Source organism: Ziziphus jujuba, chromosome 6, assembly GCF_031755915.1.
Source record: "Ziziphus jujuba cultivar Dongzao chromosome 6, ASM3175591v1".
In the NCBI taxonomy this organism is placed as follows: domain Eukaryota; kingdom Viridiplantae; phylum Streptophyta; class Magnoliopsida; order Rosales; family Rhamnaceae; genus Ziziphus; species Ziziphus jujuba.
Window position 1 is genome coordinate 31,592,910 of NC_083384.1, and position 15,535 is coordinate 31,608,444.

At 37.5% G+C, this 15,535-nt stretch overlaps 5 protein-coding genes across 6 annotated transcripts; 2 read left to right on the forward strand and 3 right to left on the reverse strand.

The window, feature by feature from the left end:
- Positions 1-3,050: 3,050 nt before the first annotated feature.
- On the forward strand, positions 3,051-4,947 carry LOC107430064 (uncharacterized). The gene is made up of 6 exons (XM_016040848.4): positions 3,051-3,350; positions 3,594-3,665; positions 3,771-3,849; positions 3,951-4,036; positions 4,381-4,600; positions 4,707-4,947. Exons 1-6 carry the CDS (start codon positions 3,118-3,120, stop codon positions 4,731-4,733), a joined length of 717 nt encoding a protein of 238 aa, XP_015896334.3. The 5' UTR covers positions 3,051-3,117; the 3' UTR covers positions 4,734-4,947.
- Positions 4,948-5,639: 692 nt separating this feature from the next.
- On the reverse strand, positions 5,640-8,584 carry LOC107430054 (uncharacterized). The gene is made up of 7 exons (XM_016040835.4): positions 8,285-8,584; positions 8,005-8,151; positions 7,778-7,876; positions 7,040-7,231; positions 6,703-6,822; positions 6,432-6,503; positions 5,640-6,025 (listed from the first exon to the last, which is right to left on the reverse strand). Exons 1-7 carry the CDS (start codon positions 8,531-8,533, stop codon positions 5,801-5,803), a joined length of 1,104 nt encoding a protein of 367 aa, XP_015896321.3. The 5' UTR covers positions 8,534-8,584; the 3' UTR covers positions 5,640-5,800.
- Positions 8,585-9,423: 839 nt separating this feature from the next.
- LOC107430081 (uncharacterized) lies at positions 9,424-11,407 on the forward strand. The gene is made up of 3 exons (XM_016040871.4): positions 9,424-9,869; positions 10,210-10,558; positions 10,708-11,407. Exons 1-3 carry the CDS (start codon positions 9,477-9,479, stop codon positions 10,908-10,910), a joined length of 945 nt encoding a protein of 314 aa, XP_015896357.3. The 5' UTR covers positions 9,424-9,476; the 3' UTR covers positions 10,911-11,407.
- Positions 11,182-12,789, reverse strand: LOC107430080 (uncharacterized). Its single transcript, XM_016040870.4, has one exon. It carries the CDS (start codon positions 12,556-12,558, stop codon positions 11,479-11,481), a length of 1,080 nt encoding a protein of 359 aa, XP_015896356.1. The 5' UTR covers positions 12,559-12,789; the 3' UTR covers positions 11,182-11,478.
- Positions 12,790-13,011: 222 nt separating this feature from the next.
- On the reverse strand, positions 13,012-15,461 carry LOC107430082 (uncharacterized). 2 transcript variants are annotated; one of them, XM_016040872.4, is made up of 6 exons: positions 15,229-15,460; positions 14,879-15,088; positions 14,706-14,785; positions 13,955-14,030; positions 13,490-13,615; positions 13,012-13,385 (listed from the first exon to the last, which is right to left on the reverse strand). In XM_016040872.4, exons 1-6 carry the CDS (start codon positions 15,385-15,387, stop codon positions 13,242-13,244), a joined length of 795 nt encoding a protein of 264 aa, XP_015896358.3. In that variant the 5' UTR covers positions 15,388-15,460; the 3' UTR covers positions 13,012-13,241. The 2 variants fall into 2 exon arrangements, with proteins under 2 accessions (XP_015896358.3, XP_048320175.2); XM_048464218.2 differs by having other exon boundaries at positions 13,273-13,410; positions 15,229-15,461.
- Positions 15,462-15,535: the final 74 nt, after the last annotated feature.

The window sequence follows — 15,535 nt, forward strand, 5'->3', positions numbered from 1 at the left end:
AAACAGTCCAAAAGGTGCCGGGAGTTGACTTTTTGTTGTGGTGTAATTTTGTTTTGACTCTTGTATGGTTGTAAAGTACTCGTCGATACGAGTTCATAGACTAGCGGCACGCTTAAATCGGACATTTAGTTAAAAAGTTATGGACGTTTGAAGTTCGCCGGATACCGTAATATTTATTATATCTGGCTTAAGTGCACAGTAACGCCACATGTCAGCACCTGATTGGTCCACGTTGAATGAACAGTATCACAACGGTGGCTTTTATTTGACAAAAATCTCGGGGAAGAGAGAGAAAGAGAGAGAGGAGAGAGAGAGAAACCAACCGGCCGCCAGAATCTTCAAATTTTTCGGCCGATTCACGTTACACGCACCAGCCAGACGGACGCCTCTCCCCATTTCTGGCCAAACCCTGAAATTTCATGGTCGTTGGTCCCCGGACGCGCCCGGATCGAGGAGGCGATTTTTCCCTCCACCGCCGTTTGCCCTGTTTCGGGCCATTTTTAGGCCACACGCGCCAGCGACCCCTCACCACCTCCTCAATTCCGGCCTACCCACCAAATTTCACGGCCACCGGACCTCCGACGCGCCGGGATCGGAGCTTTTTCTGCGAGGGGCCGAAATTCTTCAAACCCCGATTTCTCCGCCGTCCTGCCTCCTTTTGCCTCACCGCCGGTCCCGTTGGATTCCTCTCCCCTCGATCTACAAATCTGCAAAAAATCTCAGCCAACGGCCACCGTATGCGCCACCGCCGGTGACCGCGGCGGCTCGCCGGAAGTTACTGTTCCGGCGAGTACCCAGTCGCACCGCCGGTCCTTGTCCACTGTGTTCTACTTCCTGAACCCGAATCCGGCATCCTTTTCCGCCAATTCACGACGGTTTGGGAGAATTAAGGAGTCAAAACCCGAAAGCTTTCCGGCGAGATTGCAGCCACCTCGGGTCCGATCACCAGAAAGTAAGACCGAATCCGTGACCCTCATCACTCAAGCTTCGATTCGGTATATAACTCGTAACTTTTAGTTTTCGTTGTGTTCGCTCCCCGAGTACCCATTTGGGAATTATTCGATTAAAATATTAATATATTTGGTTGGTATACTGTAGATGTTTTAGGTGCGCGTACGAGTAGTGGAGTTGATCCTGCGGAGGATCTTAGCTGATTTACGCGCTTAAGATGAGTGACCCACCTTCAAAAATATTTTGGGCAATTAATTATGTTTAATTGGTATTTAAATTATGCTCATGTGGTGCGATTTAATTATGGTTTTATTGTGATTTAATTTATTTATTATGCATGAGCAAAGTATATTTCGGTAATAATCATACGAGGTTTTAAGTATTATTTTCGGGCATAATTGGGTTAAATATTTTATAAAAATATTTGTTTAAATTGTATAAATATGCCCGCGGTATTTTAATTGTTGAACCTCGTATTATGAGAAAATTATGGTTTATTTGTTATCGATGTTTTCGTACCGATTTGTTAAATAAAAATATGTGGGATGGTAAGTAAGAAATTTTGGTATATTTCCCACGGTAATTTTGGAAAACGGTACAGTTGGTTTAATAATTATTTTAGACGCATTCATACAGTATTGGTGTTCTGGTATATGTATATGTGGTTCAGCGCGCAAGTATTATTATTTCTCCCGTGAGTTGCCATTGGACCGTGGGCAGGCAAGTTTGTTATTGGCCACAGCCGCCCCCCTCCTTGGCCGGGATGATGGTTTCAACAGCGGTACTGTCGGGATGCCGAAATGCCGTTTGCAAGTTTCTCTCTTTAATCTCCCCGCCAGTCGGTGCTCAAGACGCTGAGTATCGGAGGGCATCACCGGTATATGGTGTGGTGCGTCAAGTGTAATTTTCAAATAAAGTTTCAAACCCCAAAGGTGTTCAAAAATTATTTATTATAATTTATTACATTTTAATTATATATTGGGGTATTTATTTATTTATTTATTGATTATCAAATGTTTGATCCCTTGGTTTTCGGGAAGTACGAATATCGGGTTTTGTGAAATCGTTTTAAAAAGGGAACATTTCCAACGGAGTGATTGGTGAGAGTTTTGAGGAAAAATTATCATTTCCAACTGTTATTATTTATTTATTAATTGTTGATATTAATTCAATTTCCTTATTCGTTATAGTATTATTATTAAAAGTGTTCAGTAGTTAGGGTCACTCATTGAGATGATTAGCATCTCACGTTTTTAAGTTTCGTTCCCTTAGGTGCAAGGGGTGGTAGACGTTCTTCCGGAGCGAACCAGTTTTCCACTGCTATCGTGTTTCGAGAAGTACCTTTGTACTCATTCATTTCAGTTGTATTATTTCTTTCATCTTTGTTGTATTTCTGTTGATTAGCACTTCATAAAGCTCTGTATACTGTTTGGACACTTATGTTTTATTTATGCACTGGTTTACCGCTATTGTTGTGAAGTGCTGTGAATTGTGGAATCAATTTGTAGTTTTGCGGGAGGAATAAGGGGATGAGTATAGAAGTGTATTTTCAGTGCAGATAATTTTTGGTAAGTCCTATCCTTAGGGGAAGTGCTGCCGGATTTTCCGTTGGAAGGTTCGGTGGTATTTCCCTGGGATCAGGGCTTGTCTAGGGTTCCGGAGAGGAATTTTGAACGGGTCATGACATAAACTATCAAATAAAAAATGAATTTTAATATATCATGATCAAATATAAGAGTGTTTTCCCATTTGGCTGTTGGTAAGTGATAGGAAAAAAAAAATCCAAACTAAAGTAATCATCATAAAATAAAAAAATTAAAAAAAAAATTAAATACATCTTACTTTGAACTAATTTGTGAATAATTGTTATATTTGCAATTTTAGTTTATAATTAAATATAATTTAAATGGAGATATAATGTATTATCTTAGAGGAAGAATGAGACTGTATAAAGAGATTACTTAAATAGATTAAGTTTATAAATATACTTAATAATAATTTTAAATAGAGATAAAAATATAAATTAATAATGAAACCGTATAGAGTTGAAATGGAATGCTCAAATTATTATTAGGACTTATATATATATATATATATATGCTGCTGTAGTTGAAATTTCGTTTAGGGTTTCGAGTATAGGTGACAAAGAAGAAGAAGAAGAAGAAGATGCATTCAGAAGCGCAGGAAAGAATGGTGACGGAACTAATGGAGATACTTAGAAAACGTAGAAACTTGAGAGATAGTGGAGGACCAGTCTCAACTCCTCATGATGATAATGTATATGATATATTGGAGAAGATTTTGAATTCTGCCAAACAAGATAAACCTGACACATATACAGTAGATTGGACATTTTTAGAGGCGTTGCTCGTCAAGTTCAGAGAAGAAGAAGCCTGCATGTATGTTCTTGGTTTTGAGGTTAATTGTAATAGTGTACTCTGCCAAATTGCCCCTTTTAACTGCTTAGAATGAAGTTCCCAAATGCTTTAATGATTGTGCAATTGATTTTCTGTGTTAGATCTCAATTTCTAAGTGCATGGATACTACCGGCTGGGTGATTTTTCTACTTCATTAGTTCATGTGCTATTTTGAATTAAAAAAAAGGAAATTATGTGTGCTTATTTACATTACCATCATTTCAGTCATGGTTTGAGGGTAGGTGATGCCAAGCTTCATGAGAGCAAGCAAATGGACTTTGCAGATGTTAAGCTGAGGTAATAGCTCACTTACCTCACACCATCATTCGGTTCATATTATTGGCTCACTATTTTTTGAGGTTTATGGGAAGGTCTTTTTATGATTTTTCTGCTGGGTGTCAGATTGCCCTGCAGGTTTTCCCATGGAGAAGATTATCCTCCTCCATCAGTTGTACCTTGGTATCTGCGTCCTTTGAGACCGGTAAGTTGATTTCCTTTAATTTGGTTGTTGAGACTGGGTGGAGATGCACTATTAAAGCTTATGAATACTGACCCACATTTTGTTCACATTTTGCATATCAGACTTCACAACATCAACGGAAGTGGTGGGAGGGAAATCCAAATTTTGCAGTATCATCAATAAAATACAGGAAAGGTGCTTGTGAAAAGTAAGTAGATGCTCTCTAATTACCGAACCTTTTAGTAAAGTTCATTTGCTTCAAGGATTCAAGCTAATATATCAAATCTATTGGCGTTTTGCACAACATAAGTGCACAAAAAATTGGTTAGAGTTCGATTTTTGTTAGTGCATCATTACTGATCTTGGATTTCTCATTTTGTTTAAAATGGTAATGTAAAATCCTGGTAACAACGATAAGTTGTAATTTAGCTTCCTGTTGGATTGAGTAGCATTTACCAACATCCTAACCAAATAAAGGCTATATTTTCTTTTCCTACATTGTTAATTGCATCCATTACAGAATAGTTACACAACTTTTGACCTCTTCTACAGCTGTGGAGCAATGACACATGGTTCAAACTCTTGCATGGAAAGGTATCTGAAACGTGGACCAAAGTTGACATACAAACCTTATGTCTTCCCTGATACGAAAATGGCGAGCATTAGAATCAACGAAGATCTGATATCGAAACTATTAAACAATGATCCCGAAACACAGTCCAAGCCTGAGGATCCTCTTCCACATGCAGATTCAAATGATCATTGTTATGGGGTAAGTAATCTTAAATTATAGACACGGGTAGGGTGCATTTTAGTCCTTCGTAAAGGAGGTTGCATAATTATTGTAATTTATTGCTGATTTTGGATTTCTAATATAGGACAATAACCAAGATAGAGGTTCTTAATTGAGGCACTGGTGAAATTGTACACAGAAGCAGCAGCCAGATACGGTAGAAGGGTTTTGAAGCATCCTTGTCAAGCTGCTGGCTTTTGACTTGCTGTTGGATATTTGTAAATAATGCCTCTCATTCTCCTCAGACATTTAGGTTCAAGTTTGTGAAGTTTTCTCTTTTCTGTACGGATTTTTAGGCCCTTTCAAATATGTGAGATTAAATTGAATCGGACACTTGGCCAATCTAAACTAGATTGCAAACCTTAAAATGTCGTAACACTCATCCACAATGACATCTCAGCTGCATTCATTGACCAAATGGTCCAGATCAGTAACAAGAGAAAATAGAATGCTGTTTTTTTTATTAGTTTGTATGTGGGAAATCCTTCAAATTACATGGAACGTTGGATGATGAGCATGCATAATTAATTAAAGAACCAGAAAATTCTCTCAATCCAAATATTTTGGAAGTTCACGGGGAATGTATTTGTATTTATTTATAGTCAAAGTAAAAAGTGCTGAATACATCCCATGTTGATGTTATATAGCTAGCAACTTGTTAGTCAACTTCTATCTCTAATTGCAAATGAAAATTTTTGATCTTCTTAAAGTGGCGAAGGGAATAGATAATTGAACATGGATGAGTATTTGTTTTTCCTTCTAATTAGAGGATATAGGTTGTTGCTGGTAAGCCAGAGACAGTAGTAGCATGCCCAAGAAAATGAAGAAGGTGATTCATTAGGAGCAAATGGGTTATTGGCAGAGGTCACATTGAAGGGGTAGGAAAGCCATGGAAATAAATTGATGCTGGTTCTGTTCCTGGTTATTTACCTTCAATTAGATCAAGTCCAGATCGACTCAAGTGTTACATTTGGTTGTAATAAAACTAGTTTGTCTTAAGCCGTGACAACAAATAAAGTACACTTTGAATGTCAAATTGCTAAATAAAAGTACACTATGAATGTCAAATTGCTATCAAGACACAGAAAATGGGATGAAAGAGAAATAAAGAATTCTTAAAAATTTAAACCGTCTGAATAAATTCTTCAAAATTTAAACTGTCTGAATAAATCTTCTTCCTCAAAACTTCAAGCTAGCTCTTGCCATGGCCAGAGCCCCCTCGTGACTTTGATTTCCACCGATGAACCCACTACTGTGGACAAAAACACAGCCAGGGATTCCTGCCTCTTTCGAGAGTTGTTCATCTCTAAGTCCTCTCCATTGAGATGGTAGAGATTTTCGATTCTCGAATCGATCAGGAGATACTGCAACTGCCTGCACTCGCCATTGTTTGCTCCTCTCATCCTGATGTTGGAGTATGGTTATAGGGTATTATAGGTGTAAAATATATATAGGATGAAATATGGCTAAGGCATTAGTACTAAAATAAGCAAAACAGAAATTGAAAACTAGGCACTTGTCAACAGCAAAATACAATATATTACCAAGGTAGCTAATATCTCAAAATTATTATTAATAAGGTATCTAAAGTCTTACAAAATTATTGCTTCCTGGTTATTACTCAACTCGACGGCCACAAGTTTTTCCCTTCATGTAACGGAACTGAAGTTCTATTTATTATTTCTTTTAACAAATACTTTCCACAACACAGAGAACTTAAGTTCAATATATATATATATATATTTACATATGTAGAAAGTCAAAGAATCTATATATACATGGTAAAACAGAAGAGATTAGATAAAAGTACCTGATAAAGAACATATTTGATTAAAGGGTCAATTTTCATCTCCTCCTCAAGCTCAAATAGGTGAAGCTTCCACTGAAAAACATCAAATCACATTATCATTCATTTGTTTCCCATTGCCATGTATAATGGAAAAATATCAATAGAAAATTATCAAGCATTAGTTAGGAAAGTTTTAGACCCTTAAATGTAAACCACAATGGAAAGAAAAATTCAGATGCAGAGCAGAAAATAAAACCCATTGATGAGAGAGATACGGGCATTAGATACTTACTGGGCAAAATTTAGTCAAGACCATGATTTCACCACTAGGATCAATATCCCATCTTGCTGATAGACACTCCAATACAATAGACCATGCTGGTAACCATGATTTTGAATGAAATCGAAGACTCTGAAAATTGATATCATTATCATTAGTATGTCACAAAATAAATAAATAAGCATAACCAATCACATCCATCTCAACCTTCAACCTGTATGATAAATGTTATATGTTCAGATATAAAGTAAAACTATTTTAGGCTAATCTATGATACAGCTTTATCAATTAGTTAACACAAGTAAAATATAATTTTCAAGGATATTTCTTTGTCACAACAAAACCTCACATTTAAAAACTCACTACCGGCCAATGCCATTGCTTGTTGAAAAGCCTCATTCTCCTTTTCAGGTGACTGGTCAGGATCTATCCAGTCTAAGTTTAGTCTTCCAACTCTTGATGATAAATGTGTATTATTGACATATCTTGGAGGCTGATCTGTATCATACTGATTGATTCCATTATCAATTGCATCAATTGCCTGGTACATGTAAAACAGCATTATATAAATTTCTCACTTAATGAAGATACCATTCATTTTTCCAACATTAATAAGTGGTAGAACATAATGCCTGTTTATAGAAAGAAGAGGACTCGATATCCTACAAGGACAGGCACAAAGTTATACGCATTTAAAACAAACTACTCTATGTTTAGAATGCGAACTAAGTGTTGGATGAAGTAGAAGAAAGAACATGAGACTTTACATCCTAATTTCACCTATTTGGAATTGATAACCTGGGTTAAATTTTGGAAAGAAAAGGATATTCTAAACCACATACTCATCCTATACCCTCCTAATTCTACATTTTGAAGAACTAGTTTCCGATCCTTTTCCTTTTTTCTATTTATCATCAATGGATTTGATTTGGTGCTATAATATGACTATGATCCACCCATTCTTAACAATAGAAGGATATAATAATGTAAAAGTTCATTTCTGAAACGAAAATTCTTTTTTTTTTTTCTTTTAAAAAAAAAAAAAGAAAAAAGAGAATAATTGGGAAAATAAAGAGAATTTAGTAACCTCCATAAAGCTCTTGTAGACAGCCAAATATAATCGATGCACGTCGGGGTGCCCTTCATCAACTTGAAGCTCCTTAGCTATTATCTCCTTTCCAAAATGCTAGTAAGTAGAAATAGTGCAAGGAAAATCAGGCATTTCCAAAGTCCAGAGCACACTATTTAAAATTAAAAAACAATTAAGGAAGCAAATTTAATCGCAAAGCCGGGATATTTTGAATATAAATTCACCTTGTAAACAAGACCAGCACTACTTAGTTTGGTGGAAAAACCATGACCAAAAACCTCATCAAAACCTTTTTGGTGATGATCATACCGGTCTCTGCTTGGATCATAAACACCCCCAACATCAAGAACAGCATCAAGACCCTCCAAAACCTAGAACCAATTAACAAAATTTCAAACCTTTTTTATGTTTCTTCCCCAAAAAAAAGAAAAACAAAAAAACAAATTAACAACGAAAGAGCTTTCAAAATCTGATCTTTCACTATATTTAGTGCTGGTTTCAAACCTGGGGGTCACGGGTCCGAACAATCTCGGCGTTGGAAAACTTGTCAGTTAGACGAATCATGAAGCACCCAAGAGCTTCATCACAGTGGAAGCTTCCGTTATGTGTTCCCACGCGCTTTGGTGGTTGAGGAGAAGCTGGAGAGGAAGCAGAGAAAGCCATGGAAGGCCAATAGAGAGAGAGGCGGAGATGGGACTGGAAAGTCTTCTTAAACCCAAATCCAAACCCTCTGGTGCTTAGCAATGCGAGCATGCCTAGCTGGACTCTAAAGCCCTTTACCTTCCTCTCTTATTTATTCGCTTTTGGTTGGAAAGTTGCTTGGGTTTTACAAAAACAATTTAGATGTTTATTTACTAAAAAAAAAAAAATATATATATATATATATATATATACAATATTATTTTCTCCTTTTTTTGGGGCCAAAAGAAAATATATACCATTTTTTTTTTCATAATTTTTGTTTTTAATTCTGATTTTATACCTTTATTGTGAAAATAAAAGGACTATTTAATAAAAACAATTTTTACCCCATAACCATTTTGAGACTATTAGCAATTAAATTTTGATGAGTAGCTCATATATTTTAACATCCTTTTTGTTTAACTACATATTAATGGAAATAATATAAAGTTTAAAAAGCTTGTGGAGATTAACTTTGAGGCAATTTAAGCAATTGAAATCTCTCACTATTTCCTATTTATATATATATATATATCAAACTTATTTTATATGGTTTCTTTGCTCCTTTTCGAGTTCGAGGAATATTTTTCTACATTGTTGAAGTGTAAAAGACAATCTTAACTAAATAAATGAACTATGGATGTTTTTTAAATGGTCAAAAAATAATAAATATCTAAAACTTTTAAGATTGTGTATAATATAATTGAAATACAAATAAAATATATAAATTTTAAATTGCATAAATTTTATAAATATAAAGAAGAATAAAAGAGTAAAATAAAATTTTCTAATAATATAATTTTCTTTTAAGAGAAAAATAAAAATAGCTGCATAAAAAAATGCTCAAAGCGTAAAACTTTACCAGATGCTTTTATCAGCTTCTGAACCATGCATTTCGTTATTATCCAAATCCAAAGTTGAAATAATATTTTGCAGGAAGAGCATAAGAAACCAAACCACCCCCCTCTTTCCCCCCCCCCCCCCTCCCACCAAAACCAGAGCTCCATACAAAGCCATGCCTCTCAGTACCACAATCAAACCCACTTTGCTTCCCACTCCGGACTCCAACAATCTAATCCCAAGGAAGTTCTTCACATCAACAACACGCTATACAATATTCCACCGACCTTGTTCCTCATCTCCTCGAATTCTCACGGTGAAATGCAGCAGCAATGGAGGCTCAGAGCAGAGCAGTAATAATTTGAAGGATCTACTGTCTGGTTATGTGGATGGACAAGTAGAAGAGCTACTGAATAGAGAAGAGAACAAGGTCTTGCTTGATGGGTTGGAGAAGGCGACAAAGAGGGTAGAGATTGCTAAAACAGAGCTCGCCGAGATTGAAAAACAAGAATTTGAGGCAAAGCAAATGAGGGAATACATCACCCAGCTTGAAAGTAGAGCTTCCGAGGTCTCTTACTGATTATTTTCTGCTATTTTGCATGATTTTGATGGTTTTATTTATCTGGGATATGAACTTAATTTAGGTTTATCTGGGAAATTAACTTAATATAGGCGAATTTTAGGATTGTGGAGTGATAAGAATTTGGTCAATTTATATGTTTTTGTGTTAAATGTGGTAATGGAAATTTAGAAGATTGGAAAGGATTGCTGTTTCACTCCCTTATTCAGAAACGGAAACTTGGGCAAATGGTTGTGCTGGAACAAATTACATGTTGCTGTATTCTGAATGACTATTTTATGCATTCTTAATTGCTGAAGGTGTAAATTGAAAATTGTGGACATTTTAGATTGAAAAATGCCAGAAGGAGATCTTAGAGGCAAGAGTCATGGTTGAAGAAGCTGAAAGCTTCCTCTCACAGAATGAGGATGGAATTAAAAATGAGGATGAGGTTAACAAGGAAGAAGAGAGATGGGAATCAATAAAAGCAGCTTCTGTCTCTGCCATTGTTGGAACTCTAGCAGGATTACCTATTTCCTTCTCCCAGGTGTCTACCATTTCAGAGCTATTACTCCCTGTAGCAATTACCTTTGCAAGCTGTGCATTATTTGGAGTTACCTTTCGATACGCAATTCGGAGAGACTTGGACAATGTTCAGCTTAAGACTGGGACATCTGCAGCTTTTGGCTTTGTCAAAGGTATGCATATATATATATATATATACATGATAGAACATTTTCAAGCACATATCTTTAACAATAAGAAATTCAAATGGAAAAATAGTTTGTGGTTGTGGATAATTATTGGATGTTTTAGGCTTGATACGAAAGATGAAATGGTAATGCAGGTCTTGGCATGTTGGGTGGTGGACAACCTTTGGAACTAAATGCGGAAAGCTTGTTATCACATGCTTTTGATGGTGCAATTTCTGTATCTCAGAGTCTCTTTGTTTTTGTTTCTGCTGCTGTTGGTCTGGATTATTGTTTTAAGATGGGGTTTTTAAGTCCTTTTCCTATCAAAAGATCAATTTCAAGTTCCAAAACCAGGTAAAATGTTATATTTATACTGAATTGAATGGTACATTTATACCGAATACAATGGTGCTGTCTTAGTTTGGCATTTTTTTGAGTAGATTATACCAGTATTCTTTTTAGTATGAAGATTTTCAGCTAGTGAAAACTGAACAATGACTTTTGATCTTCCCTTCCCCTGTTGGTAATTGGGTGAAGACTCCTGAAAATTGGAGAGAAGTTACTGCTTTTGGGGGGTCTCGGATAGAATAAAACACGTTGTTGACACAGCAACCATGGTAGACAATTACTTGAAAACAGACTAAAGTCATCTCTCAGAATGTTTTATTTAATGTCCAAAAGCATTATTACTATGTTGTTTTTGATAATTCTCTTATACTACCAACAACAATGGAGGATCTGAGACACATAAAAAACACCAAAAACAAATGAGCCTATGCGCCTAATCAAAGTGAACTTTACTCAGATTCTAAGAAATTGACCCAAAAAAAAAAAAAAAAAAAAAAAAAAAAGAAATTGCAAAACCACCACATTTTCATTTACAGAACCCAAAAATCAAAACTAACATAGACAAAATTCAATGGCCCTCATTCGCTCCAGTATTTCTCGTCAGCATCTTTGTCGTGCTGTTGCTCATCATCAGAGTCGTCAATCAGACTCATCTTGAACCTCTTCACATCCTCCACAGCCGCACTTCTAAACAGCCCAACATCAACGGCACCGGAAACCATGTGATATCCACGCGCCTTCAGATTCTCCGGCCCATCGTGCGGCATTGCGAAACCAGCCAAGTAGGCCCCACCGTCCCCAGGCTTGCTTCCCAAAACTGCTTTCTCGGCCACCCTCATCATCTCCCTCACCTTCTTGTTCCCAGGGTCCCACAGGTAACCCAAACTGGCGCTCAGATCCAACGGCCCCATTTGAATACAGTCAACCCCATCGACGGCCGCTATCTCTTCAGCCTTCTCAACCCCTTCCTCCGACTCCACCTGACACATAATCACCAACTCGTCCTCGTAATTACTCAAATACCCTTCATCGATTCCATAATTCGAAGCCCTAACCACTGTGTGCGCCGATCCACGCACTCCGGCCGGCGGAAAACGGCAATACGACACCGCCTTTTTCGCCATTTTGGGGGATTCGATCATCGGGAACATGATTCCATCGGGGCCGAGATCGAGGGCTTTCTTGGCCCAAGTAGGGCAAGTCTCCGGCAAACGGAGGATCGCCGGAGTTTGGGTAGCGGCGAGAGCGCGAATGCAGTGGAGAGCGTCGGTGATTCCGCCGGGACCGTGTTCCATGTCGACAACAACGAAATCGTAGCCGGCGAGACCGGCGATCTCCGCGAGTGTTGGAGAGAAGCTGAGGAGGAAGAGGCCGTAAAGGGTTTGGCCATTTCGGAGGCGGGACTTCAGGGTTTCCGTGGAAGACGTAAAGATGGAGAGAGGGTTGGTATTGTTGTCAAAGGGTAAGAGATCGGACGGGTTGTTGGAGGCTTTGATGGAAGGCTTGGTAGGTTTGAAAGAGAAGGGTTTGGGGATGAGAAAAGGTGAAGATTTGGAGGGTATGAGGAATGGTGAAGAGGGTTTTGTGGGTTTGAAGGAAATGAGAGAAGAGGGTTTTGTGGCTGTGAAGGTTATATTGGCGAGAGTAAGAGCGGCCATGACAGTAAGCTCTCTGACTCTGTTACAGTAGAAAAGAAAAGAAAATGGGTGGGCATTTAAAGAACCATGTCAAAAGCTGCCAAGAGTCTCTCATTGCCACGTGTGCACGTGCGTTGTGAACTCCTGAAGCAAGCGCTAAGGCCCAAATTCAAATTCATACTCCATTTGGCTCATCTGATGGCCTAGAAACCAGTCCCCTGGGTTTTCTTTCTACTACTAAATAAGTGTATTCATGCTAAAAGAATAAAAGAAAATTTGAAAACAAAAATTTCTTATTGAATTTATATTATTATCCATTTTATAAATTGGTATTTTGTCTCGACCAAAGTTATCATGAAATGAGAAAAATTATAACTTATATGAGCATGACTTTGTCCAAGTTAATGATTTTGCTGCAGTCAATCATCTTTGCCAAACGGGATAAACTTATCCATACAAAAGAGAAAATCATCATTGCTACAAAGACTAGTTTGTATTAAATTCATTCGAAAAATATGAAATCTGCTTCTGAACATGTGCTGCACCATCATCATATCAATATACATTTGTTGCACGGCAACCATCTCTCTCTCATGGTCTTCTTGATAATAGAAGACTACGAAGTAAAAGATGTTATACTTAACTCGGAATACAAGAGCTCAGGTGTGGACTTAAATATTCCTGCCATGGAAAATCTATGCTTTTTAGTGTTTCCTTCTCTCGTCTTCATTTCGTTCGTCGTCCAAGCGTTCATTGTCATGAGACTTTTTGGGAACTTCCCAACCTCGAATTTTGTTCCTTGATTGGTCATCACCAGATGGCAGATTCAAGTCATCGCTTTTGGTCTCCTAGTAGATATTAAAATGAAACAAGCTAAGAAAGTTTCGTCAAGCAAGGATACTGAACTTAAAAAGTGCTTTAAAAACTTAACATGAACATCAAGCAATATTACCTTCTCAGATTTTCCTTGGTGAACATTGAAGCGGTCTTTCTTTCTGCGCTTTGGTAAGTCCCGTTTTAAGGCCTCGCTAAACAATTGAAATCCCTGAAGATCTCCATTCTTGATGCTTGCTTCCAGCTGCAGATAAGAAAGATTTGGCCATAACTATAAGATTACATGCATAGACTAATCATTAAATGGTCCAAACTTCTATAGCATGACTCCAAAATCCATGGTCTGGAGTTTGCCATAAAAAATAACAGCTAGCCAAAAACCATTGTTCATTGACTTTTGGTTTCTCCATATACCTATAGTAGCATATCCTTACATGTTAAGTTTGCCATTACCTCTACTTAATAGTCTGTTTATAAACACATTTGCTTCGCTTGAAGTCGTTTTATCAGTGAAACCATAGAATATTACAAAAAACTTCACAGGCTTGAAGGTGGAAAGAATTATAATGGAAAACATTTGTACCTGAACATGAATAATGCAGAATAGAATGCTAGCAATAGGCAACCAGCTCTCCTCAGGTGACAATGACAAATTTGACCTATCCAATCATAGGAAAGCCGTGTAACTACTTTTGTATACTCAAATACACTCAAACAACATTCTTACATTAACAGCAAATGCCACCGAAGCTGTACTATATGTTTGTTTTCTACAAAGTGCGCAAAATCGGCATAAAGGGGGAAAAAACCAAGGAAGCATCCCATCGCTCATTTTCCTAAAAACTAGTTCCAAACTTGAGACTAAATATGTAAGTTTTAAAGAAGAGAGCTCAAGCAATTAGAAAGAAAAATATTCAAAGAACTTTTCACATTAATTGGTAACCAGGTAGGAAGTAAAGTGAGCAATTGAAGAAAGCTGCACAAAGGCGCAGAGAATAAAGAGTAAAGGAGAATGACGAGAAAACCATCATAAAATAACAGTATGACCAAAACACAGGCAAGCAAATTGTAGAGCATGACAAAGCTAAAGCAAGAGTTGAGCTGTGAAATTAAGAATAATTTTTGACCAAATGAAGATTACAGTACGAAAACGAGCAAGTATTCAGCAGGACCACCAATCAACAATTGCTCAACGATCATGGACACTTAAACGAAATGCGCAACAAACCCCAATCTAGAAATCCAAAACAATAATTGCAACTTCAAGAAGAAGAAGAAGAAAAGAAAGAGTCAGTTCTGAATTTTCGTCGTCGAATGGGAAATGAGAAAGAAACCTGAGGTAGGGAGCCAAGTAAACGAGGGAATAAACTGCATAACGCCTCTTCCCAGTATCAAGCCACGCAAAAACCCAACTCTATTTACAAACAAAAAGTCAATAGTTTTTCCACAGCGACTAAAAAGTAAGGAAATTTTGGAAAAACAATTTGTTATTGTTATTGTTTAGTACCAGCCAATTGAAGTAAGGAATGAAGCTGATGATGCCCATAACCGCAAACCTGGAATCGGTAGAATCAATAGCAGAATCACCGGAATCATCGTCGGGAGCACCGGTGACGGGAAACAGCAACGAAGTGAGCATGGAAGCGCCGATCGCAACGGCGAAAGGCGCGTCATCAGACAGTCCTGCTACTCTAAAAGTCACATCCCTGATTTTTCTCTACAAAAAAAAAAAAAAAAAAAAAAAAAGCAGCATATAGGGGAGAAGGAGTTCAGGCTTTCAAATCAAAGACATGGATAAACCAGCCAATTTGGAATATAGAGGAGTTGGGGGAATATGGTATGTTATGGAGTATAAACCTGGTAGTGGTATGGTTCGAGGTTTTGGAGAAATGAGGGCTTGAGCCTGTACCTATGGTTGCCGAACAGAGCATGAGTAGATGTAGATGAAGGTGAAGGTGGTCTGAGAGCCGAAGATGATCGGATTGAGGTGCAGGATAGAGTTGTCAACCTGATCATCGCTTCAAAGTATGGGCACCGCCCACTGCCCACTGCGGCTTACAATTTGGGAGGTGATCGCTATTTATATTTTGATGATATTACATATATATATATATATACACTCTCGAATCCTATGAAGATTATTTTGACTTTATCGTTTACGTTT